This window comes from Phalacrocorax carbo, chromosome 2 (genome assembly GCF_963921805.1).
Source record: "Phalacrocorax carbo chromosome 2, bPhaCar2.1, whole genome shotgun sequence".
NCBI lineage: Eukaryota > Metazoa > Chordata > Aves > Suliformes > Phalacrocoracidae > Phalacrocorax > Phalacrocorax carbo.
Genome location: NC_087514.1, coordinates 26,320,277 through 26,344,223, shown reverse-complemented (window position 1 = coordinate 26,344,223; position 23,947 = coordinate 26,320,277). Strand labels below are relative to the sequence as shown.

General features: G+C 45.8%; 2 protein-coding genes across 4 annotated transcripts in view; one reads left to right on the top strand and one right to left on the bottom strand.

Moving 5' to 3' along the window:
* Window positions 1–8,711, top strand: part of INTS8 (integrator complex subunit 8) — a 25,915-nt gene extending 17,204 nt beyond the window's left edge. Inside the window, exons 18-27 of the mRNA XM_064442377.1 lie at window positions 1,457–1,490; window positions 2,160–2,216; window positions 2,300–2,361; window positions 3,450–3,568; window positions 5,425–5,528; window positions 7,137–7,187; window positions 7,870–7,943; window positions 8,027–8,091; window positions 8,195–8,238; window positions 8,502–8,711. Coding sequence (XP_064298447.1) covers window positions 1,457–1,490; window positions 2,160–2,216; window positions 2,300–2,361; window positions 3,450–3,568; window positions 5,425–5,528; window positions 7,137–7,187; window positions 7,870–7,943; window positions 8,027–8,091; window positions 8,195–8,238; window positions 8,502–8,618 — 727 coding nt within the window. The 3' untranslated portion in view covers window positions 8,619–8,711. The remainder of the gene's footprint in view (window positions 1–1,456; window positions 1,491–2,159; window positions 2,217–2,299; window positions 2,362–3,449; window positions 3,569–5,424; window positions 5,529–7,136; window positions 7,188–7,869; window positions 7,944–8,026; window positions 8,092–8,194; window positions 8,239–8,501) is intronic.
* On the bottom strand, window positions 8,649–23,947 carry CCNE2 (cyclin E2). Of its 3 annotated transcripts, none has more exons than XM_064442379.1 (12): window positions 23,878–23,947; window positions 21,808–21,846; window positions 21,606–21,714; window positions 21,365–21,424; window positions 19,328–19,479; window positions 17,044–17,179; window positions 14,570–14,716; window positions 13,180–13,275; window positions 12,275–12,409; window positions 11,352–11,463; window positions 10,383–10,537; window positions 8,649–10,022 (listed from the first exon to the last, which is right to left on the bottom strand). In XM_064442379.1, exons 2-12 carry the CDS (start codon window positions 21,819–21,821, stop codon window positions 9,921–9,923), a joined length of 1,218 nt encoding a protein of 405 aa, XP_064298449.1. In that variant the 5' UTR covers window positions 21,822–21,846; window positions 23,878–23,947; the 3' UTR covers window positions 8,649–9,920. The 3 variants fall into 3 exon arrangements, with proteins under 3 accessions (XP_064298449.1, XP_064298448.1, XP_064298450.1); XM_064442378.1 differs by lacking the exon at window positions 23,878–23,947 and adding an exon at window positions 23,501–23,567; XM_064442380.1 differs by lacking the exon at window positions 23,878–23,947 and adding an exon at window positions 23,501–23,567 and having other exon boundaries at window positions 21,365–21,421.

Below are 23,947 nucleotides of genomic sequence, written 5' to 3'. Positions count from 1 at the left end.
TTTAAAGATTGTTTGAATTGTATATTTGACCCTGTGTTCCCTTCAAAAATTGTCTGGATTCTGCTATCACAGTGGTGGCAACGGCCAAAGATCTTTACTGAGTGAACAATCTGCTGACCAGTGGTGTTGGGTATTAGTGGTGATTCGTTGACTTTCCTTTTCAGAGAGAGGAGAGGAAGGAGTGTGTGGGATTCAGGCCAGCATGCAGACACCGAAGCATATATGCCTGTGCATCCCATTATAATCGGTGTAGATCTTCCAGTAAAGCCAGTGGCATCTAGAGGGCAGTTTAGCTAACTAACTGGAGGTGTCTGTTTTACATCAAATAGAATTGCTCTGCAGACTCCACTGACTGAATCAGTGAGCTGCTTCTCTAACGGTATTAAACACCTAGCTCACAGCCTAGGTGTCTACACTTAGCTTCAGAAACTTAGATTCAGAAAGCTTTCTTAGGTTTCTGAATCTAAAGCTAGACATTACTCAATCTTGAAATTGAATTCTAGTTCGGCTGAGCCCCTGGGGAGAGGGGAAAGGAAGAAAATATTGTTTACTGGAGTAATTTCACTGTCAGTTACATGTTAATTGATTTAATTGATTCAGGACTCTCTGATTTGTCCACTCAGTAAGTGTGTTCAGCCTGCTCTTAAGTCCAAGCCTGATTATAGGTTGCCTATTCTGGTAAATTCTGGAATGTACGATTATATTGAAAAGCTTTTCATGTTAAGAACTTGGAAAGGGTGCCCATGGCAAACTTCCGATGGTTTCTTTGCCTTTCTTGAGCTAATCAGGTTAATGTGTGCCTAAAGGCCAGCTGCTTTTGCTTACAGTGCTGCAGGGTGGGTGGAAGAGGGTATGTGCTTGATGTAGGTGTCAGTTGTATACTCCGGCAAGGAAAAGGAAGCAGTACAGGTGTGTTCTAGGATACTGAATCTTTTCTGACCCCTCTGATTCAAACAGTAAAGGGCAGTGGCCCTGTGAAACCTTTTTCAACCAGGCTCTGCTTGTCTGGATTGCCTTACGGTGACAATTGCTGATGTGGCATGACAAGGAAATCAATGTACATTATAAATGATCATGGTGTACCTTCTTCTGTAAGCCTGTAGGTCACTGTTGCAGTCCTACCTTGGAGAACTATGGTACAGTTCAATTGCTTTCCCTTTTAAAGTCAGTGGTTGACTTACTACAAAGTGATTTTCATGCCTTTTATAGCTTGATGGAATAAGAGATACTTCTTATTTAACCTGTTTTAAATGTAAAAAAACTTGCCAGTGACTGTATTAAAAGTGAATGACCTGCATGAGTGTTTTCATATACCCTACATCTGTAAACATAGAAGTGAAAGAGTATTGTGGGGGGTGAAGAATTTGCTTTACTGACTTCAGTTTCCAGTGTACTGTTTGCATGTGTTCTTTGCTGTGGACGATTAATTACATGGATATTTTTATCCCTAATTTAGGAGTGAATTGCTGTCCTTCATCAAAAAGCTTCGGGTGAGTTCTAGTTGCAAACACATTCTCAAGACTACTATAACTTTCTTTTGGTATATTTCTGGACCTTTCCTGTTAAATTCAGAAAATCTGATAGCTATACAGGTGTTTTATGTAGCTGAAGAACTGAATTTGCAATACCTGCCATACAGCAGCACAGAATAGCTTGTAAAAACAAAACAAAACCAAAAACCCCACCTGAATTCTGACAGTGGAGATTTGTTAACATTAGTAGTATATTTTGTTCCCGCTATCACAAAGCAAATAATTCCTTTTGGAGGGAGAAGGAAGCTGCTACTTGCATCCTAACTAAGCAGCAGGAGTAAGGGGATGGGAAATTGTTTTATATCTTGTGGGTTCGTAAATGCCTGGAAAGTTGTAGTATACTTAGTTTAAGTTTCAGGCTAGGCAGTAGCCACAGAAACAACTTAAAGATGTGTAAAACCTAAGTAAAGCTTATATCCAAGCAGTTATTCAGGAAAACCTGAAGTAATTAAAGACTTCCTACAGAAACTTTCTCTCAACATTCATGTGCTGCAGGATTCTTAACAAAATATTGCCCTGTTTCAATAGGAAATTACGATGATGTCAGAACTTCTTACATAGCTTTAAAGCTTAGGGAAGAAAGTGGAGTTTTGTTAGTTCATGGGAATATTTTTTTTCTCCTTACAGGAACCATTGGTTTTAACCACGATATTGTCCCTGTTTGTCAAGCTTCATAATGTTCGGGTTAGTGCATGTCATAAACATCTTTCTTGGTTTTCTTGAAATGTTTCTCTTCATTATGTCTCTCATCATCTTTCTTCTCTTAGGAAGATATTGTGAATGATATTGCAGCAGAGCACATTTCCATCTGGCCCTCATCCATCCCCAAGTAAGATGATAATTAAAAATACAATTTTCAAAATAGGCGTTTACGTGGACGGTTTGATTCCTGCTACTGTGGATTCATTATTGTGTGATTTCTGCCTTGTAAGGGCATCGCCGCCCCCGTTCTGTTTGCGGGCAGATTGGTCTGACTGCACAGAGGTTTTTGCTCCTAATTTGATGGTCCTGATGGAGACGCGGGTACAAGAAATGGAGCAGTGTGTTAGCTGTGTGCTTGACTGTGAGCTATATGTAACTGTGCACTATATAATATTTTAATACAAAATAATATTTTTTGAGGTGTGTTTGAATAATTGCCAAAATGCTAAGTGGCATACGGTATGTATTGGTTTATTCTGGCTGGTTTGAACTGTATTTCTCCAACAAAACGTAGAGGCTCTCTGGGGCTAGAACCTCACCAGTTTAGATCCCATGTATGCATCGAGAGAGTTGACTCTTGTGAGACAGAGAGCAAGTGTGTAATGCTTAGTGTCATTAATCTGTTAATTGGTCTGATTGAATAGGCTCATTGCCACTGACATAGACCTCAGTGTATATTGTAAGGTTAAGCAGAAGAAAGCTGTTTTCAAGGTTACCAGAATTTAGCAGTAGGGTGAGAAAAAACATGTTCTCAAAAATGGAGATTCCACGTGAGCTTTGGGAAGAGCTGCCCATGCAATGTGCCAAATAATTCCTAGCCTTCCTTTCCAAGCTAGTTCCACGAGTTTCCAGAGATTGCTGTCTGTGGCCATTTATGCGGATTCTGTGATAAATTTGTAGTGGTGTCGGGCATTGTCTTCAAAATTCTTGAAAGTAAGAGCATATATTCTTGCACGGAACCCTTTTATGCTGTCAACCACAGATAAAGTTCTGACTTTTTGTCCTAGTCTGTGAAGGGTGTGTTTATTCTGTCAGGTTTACTGTATTGAAACAAATCAACGCAAGTCTTAGTTAACACTAAGTCTTCCCTGGGGTTATTTTTGTGTGACATGTAATGCAAGGTGCTTTGGACTTAAACTAGATGTGAAATCAGACTACTGTTTAAAAAGACAAAACAATCATTTAGAAATTATTTTTCTTCCTTTTTTCCTTTAGTCTTCAGTCAGTGGACTTTGAAGCTGTGGCTGTTACAGTAAAAGAGCTAGTCAGCTATGCATTGACTATCAACGCAAACAACCACTTCTGGCTAATTATTCAGGCAGATATTTATTTTGGTAAGTGAAACCAATGCCTATTTTTAACATGTCTCTAGGGTTACCTTGCTTCTCTGAGATTTGCCTGACATAGCCTTCCTTGTATTTCCTCTTATGAAAAGAAGCTTAAGTGATACATGAGTTTAAAATCTTCAGACACAATAGTGTGGGTGAATTTGTCAGGGAGGGTGTCTGAGCCTGCAGGGAGACAGAGCTTTGATAGGTCATGTGGACTTGCTTTTAGGGTAAGGGAAACTTCACTGTCAGTGTCATCGTTAACTTCACCTTTTTTAATGGGTACAGTTGGTCATTGAGTGGTGTAATTATGCAAACCCCTAACATTCAAGTCTTATTAAGTGAATGGAAAGTTGTATGAAAAGTGCTTGCTTTTAAATGTGGAGACCAGCTTCACCGGAGCAGAAGACAAGCAGAGTAGAGAGGATCTGTATTTTATATAGGGAAGTATCTGGGATTTGTAAATGAAGGAGCATGAACTGCTGGTCTGGTATTGGGAAGCTCTTGCCCGTTGTTCTGTCCTCACCTGCCACTTTCCCAAGACATACCCTTGCCCTTCAGCTGGTTGCAGTCAGCAGAATTGGGGCATGAAGTATTCCAGCTTCTGGGCACCGTGACATGCACCCAGAATCATAGAATCATTAAGGTTGGAAAAGACCCTTAAGATCATCGAGCGTACCAGGGCTGCAGTTGCCTGGGGAAATCTTGCCCAGCCTACGTGATACTATACTTTGTTAAATTATTCCCTAGTCTAGAGTCAGTTCCTGGGGCTTACTTTACCATGTGGGTAGAGTGGAGGGAAGTAAGTGCTGAAGCATGAACATTCAGAAGGTAGCTAGATAAGTGCGGGACTACCTGGTGTCTGTGCTAGAGGAGGAAGCTGTGGCTCTCCTGATAGGCAGCTGGGTATTTCTTCCACCTAACTTATCTGCTGTGACCAGTCTAGTGAAATTTAGCATATAAGCCAAATTGTTCTTTTCTGGCAATAAAACAGGATATGTGCTGTGCCTCTGCCATCTACCTGCTGGTGCTTTGGGCTATTCCAGGAGGCAAGGTGCACATTTCCAAATCTCTGGAAGGATGTCTGTGGTGTGCAGTAAGACTTAGTGCAGAAATCCTAGCCTGTTGCTTCCAAAGGAGACAAATTTGTCTCAAAGATGCTTTAGTGGTCTGAGCCTTGTGTTTAGAGTTGTCACCTTAGATACAGGAGTGTGATTCAAGGTGTTAAACTGGCAGCATTTACTGCTCATACAAGGTAGAACAACATCCTGGAGGAGGATGTTTATGTAGGACGCCTCAGAAGCTGGTACTTGAAAGAGCAGTGGTTGGAGCCTCCTGGCACATGCCAGGTGCGTGTTTCAGAAGCTGTGTGGATGAGCAGACTGCTCTCACCGCAGGCACCCTGAAGGCTCTCTTCACATCGGTTCAGTAGGGACATACTGAGAGTAAAACTAGTGCTGAACCAGGAGATGGGTGCAGTGGCATCAGCCGGCCCTCTCTAACTCGCACCAGCTAAATTCCTTCACTGCCACCCACGTGCTACATTCAGTGAAGGCGAGCTTCTTTTCCACTCTTGAGGGTGATGGATTTAAGATGAAATACCTGAAAAGGAAACTGTAATTCTCAGAAGGCAGAACTTTGCCAGCGCTGCTAGTTTTCCTGAATGCGTAGTTTTCTGTCGCTGCTTTACCGTCTCCTGTGTGTCTGTGCTTTTCAAACAATGACATGCAAGTCACTTGCCCAGTAGAATTCAGCTATGAGATATGTGTAACCAATTTAAGTCTATAAACAATTGATCTGAGTCTTAGAAATAACTGCTGTGTTTACTTTTAAGACCTTATTTTTGCTTTTTTCTACTGCAGCAACAAATCAGTATTCAGCAGCCCTTCACTATTATCTACAGGCAGGAGCTGTATGCTCAGACTTCTTCAATAAGATGGTACCACCAGACGTGTACACGGACCAGGTGAGTTAAAAGGGGAATTAGATGTGCAAAAATACCTCTTTGGATTCAGTCAGCATCCTAGTCCTCTGTAGAGACAAAATTGCTAAACACGCGCACGTTCCTGTAGCCTGTATGATTTTCCGTCTGATGCGTTTGGGATGTGAATCCTCATAGATCCGTTTTTTTCTTTGCTTGTTGCTTGAAGGCCATAGAAAATCTGAAGCATCTTTGAAGCACAGAAGGCTTTTCTGTTAGTTCGCAGAGACTGAACTTCCAGAGCTGCTAGCAGGGAAAGGGCTGGTACTGGGCTCCAGTGTGGTAGTGAGCAAATAAAAAAGCCAAGAGCCCGCACATCACTGTGGGGAGCGGCGATCCCCCAGCTCATCCCTGTGGGGCCGCAGCGTGCTGCACAGTGCTGGGCGGGCTGACCTGCTTAGGGCAGCGCTCGCTCTTCCTCGCTGGCTGTGCTGAAGCACGGGCCTGAGCCCCCGGCTGGTGGGAACGCCCGGATCCCACCATGCTTCTGGTGCTAGCACCACACAAGTAGAGCCTGCTTGCTTCCGCCCATGGTGCAGACAAATGCAAGTGTGTTGTTTAAAGACTTTGAAAATATTGTCTGATCTAGCTAACACAGATGAGGGGCGGGAATGTGGATCACATCAGCGGTGAGATCCAGGTAACATCGGCTCCTTTTCACACACACTGGTATTTTTTTTCCAGCCTCAGTGAGCAGAGCTGGGTTGCAGCGCTGTGCAAGGCTGGCCAGAGAGGGGTAGGGCTGTAACATCCCTCTGCCACAGCGTGCCGGAGGTATGGCACTGTGCGGAGTGTGCACCTGTGTACTTGCAAGCTCGTGTAACAAGTGGCTTGTCACCTGCAAGCAGGCCATGAGTGAGAACCCCTGAATACCTCTGTGTGTGTTGGGGGGAATCTTTGATCCCAGCCGCAGCATGCTCCGGTGAAGTCTTGCAGCCACTTTAACCTTTATCCAGGCATTTTCTTGTTCGTTAGAAAACCACCGTGTTTCCTGTAGGCTGCGTTTTAGTAGGCAGAAGGCTTGTTGTGACTGTCCAGACCCAGGGAAAGAGGTTATTTTCATGCCCTGTCCAATTGCTGCTCCTGTCTGTGTGGCAAGTGAGAGCTTCAGGCACCATCTGGGACCCTGAGCGTTTGCAGCCCGAGCGAGGCTGTGCCTCGTGCGAGGCGCTAAGGCGGCGCAGGCGCGCTGGCCAGGGCCAGCATGCTGTCAGCTGGCAGCACTGCTGCTCGCCGGCACGTCTTTGCTGTGGTGCAAGAGCTGTTGCCTGTGAGCCCACAGGCTGTGCTGTTCCCACCCAGGCCAGGCCATTGCTGTGGGTGGCAGGAGACAAAGGTGAAGCTCTTTAACAGACCGCCACCTGGCCTGCTTGCCAGAAGAGGTGTTTTGGTCTGTAGCACGTCGTGCTCCTGTGAAGTCTCCGAAGTGATGAAAGCTCAGTTGATCAGTAGATGTGCAAAAGCCCAGGAATTGTTGGGGGGAGGTAGGAGAATGTACAAAGTTCTTTAGCATTTTAAAAAGAAAAAAGTTGCTCTTTGTGTTCCAATACTAGCATTGCAAAACTTATGTTTTGGTTTTTAACTATTCTGTAGGTGATAAAAAGAATGATCAAGTGTTGTTCTTTACTCAACTGTCACACCCAGGTAAGAGTTGAAACGTGGCATTTACTAAAACATTGTAAGTATTTTTATGTTAAGGGGAGGGAGGGGGAACTTTCTAAAAAGTAAAACTGAATCCAACTTTCTTTGTAAATGCAACCTGCAGTAAAATGGAACTTGTGCTGCTGCTTCCAGTACACTAGAAGGACCCAAATTAACGAGTGAATAAACATATACTTGGAAATGCAAAAAGTAGAAATAGTCGGGGGGGGTGTCCTATTTTTCCTAGGTTAGAGTGATGATTTTTTGTTTTTTTTCTTTCTCTGGTAGAGTTGAGAGAGAGTAGGGTACCTGGGGGGCGTGGTAGGAGCCTGGCCATGTTCTTCATAACCATGTGTGGCCAGTGTTGTTCAGTGGGATTGTTCATTTGCCAAGAAGTAACAAGGCTTATATTAGGCTCTGATTTTAAAATATAGTAAATGCATTTAGAAAACTGGTCAGTCCCTGAGTAAAACCCCTTTTTCTTCCTTTTAGCTGCTACACGTGTTGGTGTTTCAGAATGGGTTGTGCATGCTCCCCAAGTTCAGGTGCTCAGAACTCGCTTGCTGTAGAAACCAGCGCTTGGTTAGGTCTAGAAACAGGGTGGAATTACTGAGGTGTTATGTGGAAGACCTGTTTGTGGGAAATTAAGGCTGTGAAAATCACTTCCTTCCTTCCTTCCTTCCAGGTAGCTATTTTATGCCAGTTCCTCAGAGAAGTAGATTATAAAACTGCATTTAAGGCATTGCAGGAACAAAACAGGTAAATGTTACAAGAAAGTTTATAGATACTTAATACACCCTATGTGAAGGTGTTGGGTAATCTAACCCTGTGTTCTCTTTCAGTCATGACGCCATGGATTCTTACTATGAATACATCTGGGATGTCACAATTTTGGAGTATTTGACATGTATCCTTTCACTAGCCCATGGCCCCAGAAAGCTCATCCTGGATGTTCATGGCTGGAAAAGGTCCCTTTCCTACCCAGGTGTCTTTTCTTGACTCCCCCTCAGATCTCCACCACAAAAGAGGCGAGACAGACAAGCGGCAGATAGCAGTAAGTGAACGTGGAGCAGCTGGGGGTGTGGGATTTACCTTCCTGCAAACTGTCCTTGAAAACAATTGCTGCTTCCAGTCTTAATTTTGTTGTGTAATTCCCCATAGAGCCTGGGTGCTCATGTGAAGTTGCTGGTGGTGGGGTGGGGTGGTAGAGCCTGTTACAGAAGTAAAGCCTCCATTGAAGGAGGACAGAAAATGCTTAAGATGAAACAGCTGTACTTAGAGGGCTCTTGCTAGTGATGTCTCCTCTTTTGTTTTGAGATAAAAGCCATTGGGCAGACAGAGCTGAATGCCAGCAACCCCGAGGAAGTACTACAGCTTGCTGCACAGAGAAGAAAGAAGAAGTTTCTCCAAGCCATGGCCAAGCTTTACTTCTAGGCTAATGCTGGAAGACTATGACAAAATGTGTGGAAGTGAAAAAACATCTGTCAAGACTTTATTTTTTAAATTCATTTAAATTTTTATACAACATTTACAGTCTAGTATCTTTCTTTTTAGAAATAAATGAAATCTTACAATAAACCCCTTATTTTTACAAATTGTACAGAAGGCTGGAAGCAACTTCAGCTAGTTCTGCAATGGCTTGTTTGAAGAAGACATGCATTCAAGTTTGCGAGGTTAGCGAGACTTTAATGGGGCATGGAGTGGCACCTGATGCTCTAGTGCAGCTTTGTGGACAGCATAACGTCACAGAGAGCGTGTCCCTGGCTGGGGGCACAGGTAGGAGCACCTTGAAAGAGGGAGGAGGGCTGATACCCATCATTCCCAGAACTGTCACTTCAGCACAGAAGTGAAGCACCTCATACACAGAGGTAGTGAAATATTCCAAGGAGAAAACAGTAGTTAATGCTGTTTATAAACACTGATAAAATACAGCTCCACAGTTAGTTTAAAATACTGTTCCTATGACATGAGTGGTTGTAGAGTACCAGCAGCTCGCTTCTCCCCATACCCCCTCCCCTTCTTCTCCCATGGTCTTGTTGAGAGGTGGTGGCTGCATCTTGTAAGAGAGAACCCCCTCCTTCATGGACCAGACTGCTTCCAGTTAGGGGCACTTCAGGAGCGTGTTTGTTGCTTGTACTCTTACCTGAGGTCAGTGCTACACTAGAACTGAAGTTCATGGTGGCCCTGAAGGGCCACCTTCAATTCTCAGCCTCCTGTGGCACTAGAATTTGATACCAGGCTGGCTACGCTGTAATGCAAGGGCAGAGTGGTTTCAGAAGAGTGAACAGCTTACCCCCGGATGCCAGGACACAGGGGTGACTAACTGACCTTACCAAGAAAAGAAGAAAAACAAGTCAAGAAGAGGTAATATGTACAAGCTGTCATTAGGTTCTCCTGTAGGGCTAGCCCCAGTTAAAGGGAGTTGGGGATGTAAGTTGAGTGGACAAACTGCCACTCAGCCATTTTTTAAAAGTTCCTGAAATTCTTAAGTTAGGAATGGTTAGAGGTGTCTGAGAATAGACCAATGTAGCTCAGGCTCCTGTGGCAGCCTGGAGGCACCCTTGGCCTGAAGCTTTTCTCAAGTCTCTAGGAAGACACAGGTCTCAATTTCCACCTGCTGCTCAATTTGATGCCCGCATTGAGCAGCAGTAAAGAACACGAGGCACCTGCAGTGTGGTCTTGTTCCAAAGCACCAGGTCCTGTGTCTGAAATTGTCCATGGTGTGGGTTGTCCACATCATTTCTTCTCTGTGCTTTTGGGAGGGGTTATTATTCCTCCTGTTGAGATGGGTGATAACTGACCTGGGGCAGTAGATGGTGCTCCACTGTTAACTTCTTCCTGTGTATCAGGGGAGGAAGAAGAGAGTTAATACCTGTGACAGTTTCTACTTTATTTCACCAGTATTCCTCAGAGTGCTAGTACAATTCAAGTGCTCCAGAGTTAGGATACTGAATAATTAAAAAAAAGCAATATTACACAACAAAGTTAAACACTTCACCAGTTCTTTGCTTACAGCCTGCAAGTGTTACGGTAAAACACCTTTAGTTTATAGCACCATCAAGCAGGAGCAAGAAACAAAAGGTTGGGCACCACTGGCCCTGCTGGTTGAGGCGACCCAGGCCAGGTGCGAGCAGGAAGGCGTTGGTTCCTGCCTCAGGAGAAGGGGTGTGTAACGCTGCAAACCTACAAACCACCTACCAGCATGTCCAAGTAATTTGTGTGCGTTTGGATATTATGTCGATCTTCTACTGCAACTTTCTTGAAGTTCTTCAGCTTCGCAGGGACCTTCTTCGCGACGCTGGCAAAGGGAACCATCCATTCTACACACTCTGAAATGCTGTCCCAGTCCAAGCCTATGGGGTAGAACACAGCGATACACATAGAAATGGTGGGGGGAGTTGCACAGCGTTCCAACAGGGTTATAAATTTAAAACAATAACAAATACTGCAGATAAAAATCAAGGAGCATCCTCGCAGAACCTCCCAGCATTCCCATCCTTGTTACTTAGTGGTGTGGTGGCAGAGGGCGGTGAGCACTGGTGCCCTGAGCAAAGCAGCTCCCTGGCCACGAAGCGTCCTGTTGCTCTCCCAGGGAGGCTGAAGTGACTTTGTCAGTGTGAGCTCAAGACTTTGGTTCACACTCTAAAAACATACACTATCATTCACAGACTCCATGGTACCTCAGGCAACGCACCAGTGCTAAGTGATCCCCCTCATCCTATAAGGGACAGGGTTGTAGGACTTAAAACACAGGTTAGTTGAACGCCACTGGCAGCTGAGGAGGACTAGAGGCTGACTACATTTTGGGAGAAAAAAGTAGCCAAATCATGTACAGCTAACGATCCCCAAAGCAAGCAGAAGTCATGCAGCAGTAGTGTTAGCCCAAAAGCAAGAAGGATAAATCTGCCTCATTTGCTTAGCCAAGACTATGCTTCTGAAAGCGTTTCCTTCTTTTCTGAGTCTTTGTAACATCTGAAATAGTGGTAGGAAGGAAGTGAAATTAGAGGGGAAAAAAGCCCCACAGAACAGAAGAACAAACTATTAGCGTGTGTGTAGCTTTTGCTCTTTGGCAGACTGGCAAGCCAACACACTCTTGGCAGCCGGAGGCACGTAACAGCTTTCAGAATTCCCTGCCTGACAAGACCAAGCTTTACAACGGCTTCTTACCTGAAGCTTTCTTAACTACTTCAATTGAGGTATAGTGGCAGAGCGCTGCAGCAGCTAGTGTTCTGTACTGGAAGTCCAAAGAATTCACATCCAGAATACACAGGTCTAGGAGCTGAGCAAATAGAGAGAGGAGGAAATGAGAGTTACAAATTTTCACAAGACGACACTTTCAGTATAATCCTGTCTCAAACTGCAGTGCGCACAGCAGTCCTCCTACAGCCTACGCTCTGTAACACGGCTCTGCTTTTTGGCGTCAGTTGCAGGCATCTTGTTTATTTTTGGCATCAACTGCAGTTAAAATGGCTCTCTCAGAGTTATGATGCAAACCAGTCTGCACTTACACCAGTGACACGCAAGACATTCTGCTTGCACTCTTAGCAGAACTCCAGGAATGTAGTTTCTTAAATTAAAGCTAGCAGTTCAGTGACTTGGACATGTCTGCTCTTCAGTGAGCGCCTCTGAGGCTGGACACAACACACACCCATAAATACCGAACCACAACAGTTTCAAAATAGCCAAACCACTCCTCAGACTGCCTTTAGGTGAACACAGAAACACTGTTACGGATATTTACAGGTAAAAACAGTTCACTGTCCCTGTCGGCTTAAATCACCCAACCCTCCTCTCAGAGCTGTTGCCACTGGAATGCACAGCCATTAAAAAAAAACCAAGATGGATTTCTATTTTTCCTGTGTACAGAGAAGTCTTAAAATGTGTGAGGGTAGGGAGACAAGAAACACATGGGTGCTTGTCCTCAAAATGTAGCATGAAGTTCTCTGTTGGTCAAACTTTTGCATTCCTTAACAAAGTAACAGGTGAGGCGAAACAAGGAAAAAGCATTCTTTCATGGCTTTGGGGTACAATGTTGAGTCGTACTTGTAAACCACTCCAAAAAGCGTTTTCCAACACAGCTCACTACCTACCTGCGCTATCTGAATGAATTTTTCCTGAGAATACTGAGGTAGCAGCACTTTCGGAACATCCTTCAGAGCGTCCACTTGAAGATAGAGGTTCAGCCACGAGACGATCGTCACTGGACAGAGTTCCCATTTTAAAGCCTGCGAACATTGAACAAACAGGTAAGCACCTCTGACCACACGAGGATAGTTTTGCGCCCCAACCTGTCTTCCCACACCTCCCCCTCTGAGGGTGCTCAGCTTATTGCACAGATCCTCAAAAGAGACTTAACGATTACGTACAATTTCAAGTACAAATACTCATTTTCCATTGCATGCTCACTACATTTTGAACAGGCTGCATTACCATCAGCACAAAAATGGATATCTCACCCCCAATGCCTGTGCAGCTGGGTCTCGCGTAACTCCCCCACTCAGGAGGTGGGAAAAAGGAGTATTTCCCCCGAGCCCCCAGGCCAGTGCCTGAACCTGCAGCCGGTACCACCTAATGAAGGAGGCCCGAGTAAGGAGTTCTGTGATGGTGAAGGGGGATCCTTTCCAACACAAGGAGCACTGAGTGGTGTTCGTTCTTTGCCCGGCTCTCCTCGAGGACCCTGTCCCCAGACAGCAAAGGGCCCTGGCAAGCGCACTGCGCTACAGCGACAGCCATCTGCTCTGTCCCGTGGCTGGCTGTACCCGTTAGAGCCTTTCCCTTCACATGAGCAGGAGAAACCTGTCCTTTTCAACAGGCAGGGATTTCAACCCATCAGGGGCCTTAGAGGTCCACTGCACATACAATGATGGTTTCATTGTTTTGCAGAAAGAGGGACAAACTAAACATGTTCTTTTTCTAAGCAGATAAACAACACCAAACACAAGGCTCAGCTGGACAGTCTTTCAGCTGGCACTTACAAACACAGCAAAGTTATTACCTTTAACATAATAAGTTCCATTCTTACAATATCATCTTCACTGCAAGCACCATCAGTGACATAAGCAAATTCCTGTATTTTAGGAGCGTAGATTTCCTTTAAAGGGAGGGAGGGGAAAAAGCAAAGATTAGAGTCCCTTACAGTTCTAAGAAAGCTTGAGAAGATACTGGCAAATACTTTTCAGTCCATACTGGAATATTAACATTTCTTACACTAGAATGGTGTTTTGCTCATTATATGAAGTGACTTGAAATTTACAGGATGAGGAGATACTAAAACCAAGTAGGTTCTACGTTACTTATTGTAGAACATGATAGATTTATTGCAACTTTCTTAGCTTTTGGGGAAATAAATGCTGACCAAGCAATGAGAACAGCTTTCATTTTGACCACTTTCTACTCAGCTATTTCAGTTGATGTAAAAACATATACCATCCTGATTCTTGTACAGCACGCTGCGGTGTTAGAAAAGGCTTGCCGATACAGGCTATGCACAATGTCAGTTAGTGCCGGTGTAAGTCTTGTCGATTATAGAAAAAGACAAAAAACTAGAAAAAGATGAGAGAAAGTCCCACAGCCACTGTAGCTGGCAAAATCCATTGTGCAGAGCTGGTTAACAAAAACACTTGCCAACCCAGACATGCCAGCTGGGGCCACGTGAAGGTAGGTGTGTTAGGGAAAGAGAACTTGCCAGCAGAACTGCCACTCTACCAGCTGGCTCCGCTGCCTGATGCCCCACGCGCTTCCTTAGGACAGATAACTGCTGTAGGGCACCTCCTCAGCTTTAGGGGCAACAGCTCAGTCGGGGGGGTTCAAAGTATAAAAACTTATATCCCAAGTTTTCCTCTCAGTCTAGCCTACCATCACCTACAAAAGGAGACATACAAAATTACGCTGTGGGCTCGCAGATGTCGTGTGTGATATAACACATCACCATCACTGCACTGATCATGTTGTCTTTAAAAGGGAAAAAAAACCAACCCTCTGCTAAATGGGTTTAAAGGGGGGACATCAGCCTGATGTACAGGCAGTTTGAGACTTCGGATTGGGTTTGTTCGAGTCCCCCACCCATTCCTGAGACTGTTTGCCAATTGCTGTACATTTGGAAAAAGACAGAACAAACAGAAGCTACTCCTAGCCCATTTGCATACCTTATAGGTTTATGTGGTCTCCTTCCCTGCTGCTGAGGAAAGGGAGGACAAAGACCACACTCCAAGAGATTGACACATGCACAACTGGAGGAAGAGAAAACAAATTTCCCCTTCCGACCTTCCGTGTTGTATGTGCAACATCAATTTCAAAAGATGCAGATGGAAGGAACAAATATGTTATCCCTGTCTTTTTAATTATTCCAAACTTAATATTCTTCTCCCTGTACCACAGCTTCTTACCTCAAGTTTGGAGGCAATGAATAATGAGGTAATTCCTATGAGCTGAAGCATGCTCTTGTTAATGTTCTTTTGCGTCAACATGAATCTATCAAAAAAGTCTTGAGCTAGGTAGAAGGTTTCCCTGTGGAGTGCATACACCTCACATACCTGCAACAGGGAAAAAAATAAATCAGTTTTCTGTTAAAAAACTATGTGCACGCATTGGAATATTGTGGATTGTCTATGATACACTAACATAATTCGACAGCATACTTTTTCCTATCTAAATAGCATCCAGTTTTCCTAAAAATAAGCACAAAATTTTCCATGGAAAGAAGAAAAGTCTTATGGGGGGCTGGGGAGCAGACCAACCCCAAACAGCAAAACACCCCACTAATTTGCTTAAGACTACTCTGGGCTCAAACCTCAACTTGAAGTCACTGAGCATATTCCCCCTGTATTCCAAGTAGGTTGTCCCAGGGCAGAACCACTAAAAAACTTGAAGTCTTTGCCTCTACAGCAAATAAGCCTGGAAGCCCCCTCCCAAGGGGGCTCTGCAGACAAGCCAGGAGCTGTGCCTGCAGCCCCTCATGCACACCGACAGCCTCGCTGAGCAGGAGCGAAATGGCAAGAACCGCCATCTGCTCCGTACGGTTGAGGGTTTGCCTGGCAGGGAGAACTTCTAATGCTCGCATTGTATCAAAGCGGTTCAAATGCCAGTTCAACAAAAAAAAGGAAAGGAGACTGCCCAGGCCTGGAAATCTTACACAGGGACCTATTTTTATCTCTCTAATCTTAACTGAATTTGGGTGGCTCTACCACAACTCCAGCTTATCTACAACTCTGTATCCCTTCCGCAACTAGAAACTAGTTAGATATCTATAAATTACTTATAATCTACATACAGCCAGCAGGAAAGAATATCCCAGAAATAGATCCCAAGTCCAAGCTTCTTGTCCTGCTTCATTATTTTGCTTGTATACAAAGTCAGAATAAAACCTCACTACTAACTAGCTATTTCCTAAGACAAGGTTGAACGCCCATTGGCAAACTAAACCGCCTTCCTGACCATCAGAAATGCAACTGGTTGGCAGTTAACACCACAGCTTGTTCTTTCAGACCTGATCTAATATTTGTCAATTGATGTGCTACTCTGATATTATTAACTGCTGCACCAAGCCAGATTCAGAACTAAAAAGGTACAGACCAGGCCCACCCACGAACAAGTGGCATAACTTCTGTAAAAGTGGATTGCCCAAACACAAGCAATAATTCTGGGTCACATTAAACAGCATCTCAGTTATGATGTTACGGAAGACAATGTTAGGAGCTACTGGACAACTCTCAAAGCTGCTGGGATTTTAATCCACTGAGGCATATAGAACTGCTGAGCTGGACAACAAGAAGGGGGCCCTTGTTCACATTTTTGTTTGGAAATTGGATGATTTCCTAAGAGCTCAAGATATTAAAAAAAAAAAGCAACAAAACACAATGTAATGGTGGTATGTAAATTACACATTAGAGGAAGTAGGGAAGTGCACAACTGGAAGAGTTTTTATATTCAGACTATATTTAAAAAAAAAATGCACACACTCCTTTCCTTTCCCTTGACATTCCCTACTATTAGCACTGTTCCACCAAGGCAGCAAGAGCACTGCTAACATCTGCTTCCTTGGAGTACTTGATATGGAATTGGTAAACCCACAAGATCCCTTCTGCTGTTGGGCAAGGACTGCATGAGTCAAAGGCTGCTTTTGGCAGTGGTGGCTGAATACACTCAATATTCTTGGAGACGCCTCCAGAACATAGCTCTCTCTTTACAACACTAATCCTCCTTTGCATAGGCTGCCAAGATTGAGAACATCCATTTTGTTTGACAACTGGAATACTCTGAAGTACAATAATTAGGCTGGAATAGGGATGATTTGTTTATCATTGTTTTCCAACAAGAGCCTCTACATCATGAGCCTTCAGATGTCAACCACTAATGCACTACTTTTGCTCACTTCACAGGATAGAATTAAAAATTTACTAGGAAAGTCAGAAAATAGTGTCAGGGCTGACATCCAAGAACTCTTGATGTAGGTGGGGCCAGGGTGGTAACTCAAGTACTCAATCCAGATGAAGTTGTCTCATGGCTTAGATATAGTCTAAGATGCAAAGGTAGAGCTCCATAACTAATCCATCTATAGGATTTCCAGTATAATTGCCTCAAAACTAGATTTCTCCCCTTCCCAGGAAAAAAGTGTGGCAAGAACAAATATTTAGTGGCCTTGCTTGCTGCCCTGTGTGGAAGGTTCGGTGTCTCCTGCCAGGGAAGACTGAATGTAGCTCACCAAGAGGATCAAAAGCAGTAACTTGTAACCCTTTTGTTGCAAACTAGTTTTAGCATTTACCATACAGTACATTTTGCTGTTAGATCCTTTACATAAAAGCTGTACTTTTACCTGCCTACTTCACAGGCATAACGCGTGGCAAAGTAACTAAAAACACACCTCTAAGAGCCAGTCTAACAGTATCGATCTCATGTGAGGTTGCAAACTAGAATGTAGCGACGTGAAATGTTTGCAATGAGCGTATCTGTTCTCCTTCTTCAGGATGTTGAGCCAGACATCTTTGGAATTTCCCCAGCTACGGAATAAAGTTACACAAAGCATTATTAGAGTATATATACACCTTCACAAAAGGAGTATAATGTTTATTGTTTACAGAGAATCAGAAACAAGAAGAAAAATTCTGCATACTAAACAATCCTTATGGTAATTAGAAAACTGCAGGTATACTTTGAACACTTTACATCAGTGTACAGCAGCTTGCCAAGATCATCAGCAAGTCCAGTTTTATAGAACAGCCAATATAACTGAATGTGTGCATCCCAAAGTTGCACATACAGCTAGAGTTTCCTATTTTGCCTAGTTAGGTGGCTGTACCAGAGGGCAAGATAAAAAACAAACCCTCCCCATAAAAAAATAAACAAACAAAAAAAACACCAAAACAAAACAAAAAAAAAACCAAAACACACAACACAAAAAAATCCACCCCACTCCCCAGGAAACACAAAACATACACAAAGTTGTCCGGTTTAGTTTGAGAAAAACATTTACAGATAGCGTTTAAAAGTCACTCATCCATCCCTTCCTTTAGGCTCAGAAACAGGCTATTGTGAGAAAAACTGAGTTCTTGTTTATTGGTAACTTATAATTTATTAACAGTCAAGTCTACTTGGGAAGAAGATGCCTGTATCATTAATATGTCTCTGTTTTAATTTGTAATTATTGTTATCATTAATTGATGTGGAGTTTTTTCTTGTATCAACTTCTCATCCTACAGTTACTAAGGGGGACAGCACATCAACCTGCAATGCTGATTTCCCACTGAAATTTTTGGAATTATACATTTACCTTTCCCCAAGCAAAAGCACAGAGAGATTAAGCAGACCTGATCCCTAGTATCGCCTACAAATTCTAACCCAGATCAGTTCCATTCTGCTGCCACCATAAGTTAGAAGCTGGAGAGATACTTGCTTGTTTAACACACAGTTGTCCCCATTTAAGTGGGCAGGCATTGAGAAATCTCCTATTATGATCCTCCTGCAGCAGCTAGGAAAGTGTGAAGAAGGCAGGAGAGTAAATGATGCCCTTATTCAGCTGATCGGAAAGGATGGAGCTCAGCTTTACCAGCTGCCTATCGACAAGAGGGAAACCTCAAGGATTAAACCCCTTGCATGGAATTCTGTACCTGAACATATCTTTGGGATCCAGCATTTTCCAGCAACTTGCTAAAGAAGCGCATGAGATTCCTCATTCACCATCCTTTTTTTTTAAAAATATATTTTTATTTTTTAAAAAACTACTTTGCACTGAGCTTTCCAACATGTATAAAAATGTGATTTGTTAGGTATAGAGAAAAGCATACTCTTTAAAGCATGGTTCAGCAGGCTTGGGAGTAATGCTGGGAGAGAAGAGCATCTGAGTTTGAAACCCACTGAAAAAGAGTGAAAGAGACCTATTGCTTTGCACTGAGGCAAAACATCACCATGGGGCATCTCCCAGTTCTGGTCAAGTTTTGGCCAGAACAAATAAAAACATGAGGTATCTAGAAAGGTTCTCTTAAAGTAACACTTCATGTTCTGCTCCTCTTCTCATTCACCTCAGCGGAAGTTTTCCCTGATGCATTTCAGTAAATTTAACAACTCTCTCATTAAATGCCAGGCTGATGCAAACAGCAACCGGCGTGTTAATCTAACACACCTGAATAGCTAAGAAATTCAGAAATCAAAAAATCCAATTTAGTCAGCTAATCTACCCCTCTGCAGAAGGGAAACTGTCTAGAACCCTGACTGCACCAAGCCTACTGCGTTGCCTTGGCAAGCTACCTGCACAGCAATATTGCTACAAGTTTATTTGCATATTTGCACATTTTTAAGTTCTTAAAGAAAACTTTGCTTAGTATTTTTTTGGTCACTCACTTCCAACAGCACTGAAAGAATTTTAGTTTAACTGTTATGTGCCTCTTAACTACTCAGACTCTCCAGTCTTAAGTTATAAGAGGACAGCTCTGAAAGGCAAAAGTTATCTGTCCAGTGCATTTATAGTATCAGGGTGGGAAGCGGGAACCCACCAGAATTCCTGTCCTTTTTTTGGACTTCAAATTTTTTGTGGGATGAGGAGACAAGTAGAGGTACGGGTTGAGAACTGCCCACTATTACACAAACACAATGCAACAACAGTTCAGCATATTTGACAACACATCAACAGCTGCTGCAGCTGGTAAACTTACTTGAGTTCTGGCAAAGGTGATGGATTTATGAAGAGGTTTCTGAACCTATATTTTTTGAATCTTGAGAAGTCAGTGGTTACTGATTCTTTGTGAGGTGTTTCAATAATTATGCAAGGTGAGATGCCTCCTGTTATCGTGGGCGGCCAACAACTCTGCAACATATACAAGGTATCTTTTAAATGCTGATTTTACTATGAGAGCAAGGAAGGCGAGAAGCAGATTACAGTAACAACAATATATGTAACGTATGTTAGTCTTCTTGGACCTCAGCATCTATTCAAGTGCAGAAACCAAGAAAGATTAAATGCCAACAAAGCCTTTTGTAGCCAAGACAAAACATGTATAAACAAATTTGATAAATTTGGGAAACTCAGCTTTGAGGAAGACAACTGTCTTTAGCTTATGAACCCACAGGTTCATAAGGTTGATGGTCCTATCTACGCAGAGGGAAAAGAAAGGAGAGGGTGGAGGTTCTACTGTCTCTCAGTGGAAATTCAGCAACTTGTTATCTTCCAATTAAGCACTCCAGGGAGGAGCCACCCATCTCAGCTCCACAGCTAGATACCCACTGAGCAAGCAGCAGCTGTGAACTATCTTTGAGCCTCCCAAGGCCAAATATGGGATGCAATGACTCAAAAGGAGAAGAACCCAAAGCTATGCATGCAGAAAGCTTCAAAGAAGGAATTCTAGATTACTTTAGTTAACTCTGTAACATGTTTCACTAATAATTATTTGGTTGGACATAACCAATACAAGTAAGGAGGTATCACATGCATAGAGTACATGCAATGCTGTAATGGCTGACAGCCTTCAAAATGGTGACACAGAACTTTAATTATGCTCTGTGGAGTTGGGGGGATCCCATTCCCAAAGAATGGCAACACCTGCCCCTCACAGAAACTTTTCCATATAGCTGTTTTGCAAAGTAAACTACATATGATTTCCTCAGTATAGCTCAACCTATTTACAGGCAAAGTACCTGAATAATGAAGTTACATATTCCAGCAAAATTGATCTTAACAGCACACAGCCACAAGAAAAGGGAGATCCTGCTCCTCCTTCTCTCCTGTGATTCTCACTGCCCAAGTCTCACCCCTTCCTTCTTTTGTCATCTTTGATGCTTGTCAGACCCTCTGCTGGACTGATTCAACTCACTAACCTGGCAGAACATTAACGCATTCTGTAGTGCCAAATTAGCAAGCCAAACCTGCATACTGTTTCATTTAAAGAGAACCAAAAATGGAACAAGGCAGGGGATAGAGCGCATGGCCAGCTATCAAGGCAGGAAAGAAAGGGGAGCAGGATTTCCCCCTTTCGGAAAAGGTAGGGGTGAACCTGTGTGTCACGACTAAGTACAGCTGGCATACTTACACAGCGTATTTTTTCCTCTACACAAAGTTTGCAAAGACAACTTCACAACCAGAAGAGTTTTGCTTCACCGTAGCTGTTGGTGTCATTTGCTTTACAAACAGAATAACTCCAGACAAGATTGTTTGCAAAAGAAAGTTACATTATTTTGCCAACCCACTTCAAAATAAACAACTGTAAAGCCCCTCACTTGGTTTAGGAGTAAACTGTTAAAACACATTCCTAAGCTGATTTAGATAATCAAAATAACTATTAAATGAAAGTGAAGAGGGCCTACATGGTTATGAGTTTTCTTAACTAAATGGCCATGAAGCCACATCCCAAGTTAAAACAAGTGCAATGATCTTGTTTAGACTTGCCTCTAGGCCTTACCTACTCTGCATGTGGAATTATTCTGAAATACCTGGTTTTATTCTCATTTTTACACCTAACCTTAATCTGCAGTGGTTTCCACATTGAAGGACCCTTTATCTACAACAAAGCTATGCATAAAAATGCAAAAACATATAAGAAAAGATGCTAAGGTGCAGAGCTCTCAGTTTTTAATATCCGAAGGTAGAAATTTCCTATTCAATACTTTCTAGTGTGGAATGCATGCCTTCACACCCACCAGCATAAACCAGATGGGCTCCCTCACCTAGTTTGAGCTGATAATCAGGATTGAATTACCTTAATCTCATATTGATGCTTTTTAGCAATTTTTCCATCTTCTCTTTTCTTAGTCTCCTGCTGAGAAGAGACACACACATCAATACACTGACAATGACCAGCATACCCACCCCTAAAGCTAAAGCAAACTGTAGCTACTCCTGCTCCACTTTCTAACTGAGCTAAGTAAAGATTCTCCCATTCAAATGCACTGGAGAACTTTCATATTATCAAAACTTTTCAAGTTGCCCAAACCAGTCACCTCTGCTGTTCTCTTTTTTCTGGGCTGGAGGTGTTCTGGTGCCTGCAGTTCTTGTGGAGACTCTTCTTGACATGACAGCGGCTGCTGCTGCTTGGCTTGCAACCGGCTACTGCAAAAAGCAAAAAGACATTAGATGTTAACAGAGCAGCAGTTGTTAGAAGAATGCGGATAAGCTTGGTGTGTTATGAGGCTAACAGTTTACCTGCGTCTTGACATTTTCTTTGGGTTGTAAGATCTCCACCTGGATGGAAGGAATAACATAAGTTCAGTTAATGTATCCTCAAGAAGTCAGGATCAAGTTCCGTACCGTGCATCACAAGTCACATCACAAAGAGCAGCAAGGTTTACACAACTGAAATAGAAGGGCACAAGTATTTTAGTAGTGTAAGGAATGCCTGAGCAGAGGACGTCTGTGGTGTATAACCACAGGCAGCTCCGCATCCTGCTGGGAGTTACACCACTGAAGTAAGTTATGCAGGGATGCCCACCTATGCCAGCAGTTTGGCTCAGGCTGGCTGGGTTCATCTGGCCCGGGGGGGGGGGGGGGGAGCTATAAAGGGACATTTCCCACGGAAGAAGATGAAGGGGTGTTCGTGGGGCTGTGACCCCCCCCCACGCTGCAGCCACACGTTTTGCCAGCGCAGCGGCTCCCTCCGGGGCGATCTGGGGGGCGGCCCCCCACACCTGCCGGGATGGGCCGTGCCGAGCCGAGCCGTGCCGCCCGCCGCCGCCGCCCGCGCTCCCGCCGCGCCGGTTCCGCGCCAATTTGCAAAGAGCGGGGAGGCGGCGGCCTGCGCCGCGCCGGGCCGGGCAGGGCCGGGGGGCGCCTCGGCCAGCCCCGGGGCGCAGCGGGGTCAGGCTGGGGGGACGGGGGGTACCGCCGCTCGCTCTCCCTCCAAAAGTGGCCGAGCCACCATCGGACCCCCCGCTCCCCCCTCCGTGGTTCGTGGGGTGCTGAGGCGACGCGTGAGGGGGACAGGGAGGCGGGCAGGACCGCGGCCCCCTCCCCCGCGCTCCCGCCTTGCTGCGAGCGAAGCTCCCTCCAAAACCTGAGGGGGGAAGGCGGGGGGGGGGGGGGGGGGGAGGGGGGCGATTGCCGGGATGGCAGTGCCGCACACCGAGACACCCCACACACACAGCAGGACACCTCCCCTCAGTGGGGGACACCACACAACGGGGGGACACCACACAACGGGGGGACACCACACAACGGGGGGACACCACACAACGGGGGGACCCCCCCCGGAACCCCTCAGCGCGGGCTGGGGCACCGCAGGGATGGGGAGATGCTCCCATCGGTCACCCCCTCGCCGAGCCCCTGCCCTGAGGGGAAGGAGCCCCGGTCCCGCCACCGGGATGGGGTGAGGGCGGGCGGGCGGGCGGGCAGCGCGGGCCGGCGATCGGGGTCAGCCCGCCAAGCGGCTCGGCCGGCTTCCCCGCCCCCACCGCGCCCGTCTCCCTCCAAAACCCGGCAGCCCGCACGCCCGCCCCCAATCCCTCCCGCGGGGCTCTCTGCCGCCGGGCGTCCCGGTGTGTGTGTGGCGCGGCAGGCGATGGCGGGCTCCCTCCGACACCCCGTCCCGCCACCCTGCCTCCCGCCGGCGGTGCCCGCCCGGAGCCATCGCCCCTCACAGCGCTCCCTGCCCCGGCGGGCACCCACCCCCCGCCTCTCCTCAGCCACTCTCCCTCCAAAACAGTGCCCGGGCGGGCAGCCCCCGCCTCACCGCTCCCGCGCCGCCCCGCTGCGGCTGCCCCCCTCACACCGGCACCCAGTCTGCCGGTGCCTCCACCGCTGCCATCACCACCATCGTAACCACCACCGCTACCGCCACCACCGCCGCCATAACGGCCCCCCGCCGGCGGGACCCCCTCCCGCCACACCACGCCCCGCGCACCTCCGCCGCCGCCCGGGCCGCGCTGCTCAGCTGGCGCCGGCGCCAAGTCGCTATATAGCGCGGCCCGGGCCCGCGCTGCGCATGTGCGAAGGCGGCAGACAGCTCCCCCGCCCGCCGACCGCCCTCCCGCCCTCCGCCGCCACCCGCGCCCCGCTCGCCCCAGCACCGCCCATTCAGCCGCCGGGCAGCACCGGGACCAGCGGCTGCCCCGCCGGGACACCCCCGCGTCCTGCCCGCCCCGGCTCCCTTGGGGGAAGCGTCCCGGGAGAGCGGCGGGCAACACCGAGATGAGCTCTGCCGCCCGGCAGGAAGAGCCGCCCGCTGCCCCGTCCGCTCTGCCCTCGCCCCGGCCCCGCTGGCGGAGCATCCCCCCGCACCGTCATCCCGATCCGCCGTATCAGGGTCCTGGTCCGCTCCGGGGTCCCGCCGGGGCGGCCCCGCACGCCG

Coding starts and splice junctions, on each gene's coding strand:
- CCNE2 (XM_064442379.1), bottom strand. Junction 12,410..13,179: donor TGGAACTTATTATGTTAAAG/GTAATAACTTTG, acceptor CAATGTTCGCAG/GCTTTAAAATGGGAACTCTG. Junction 11,464..12,274: donor AATTCATTCAGATAGCGCAG/GTAGGTAGTGAG, acceptor CTATTTGCTCAG/CTCCTAGACCTGTGTATTCT.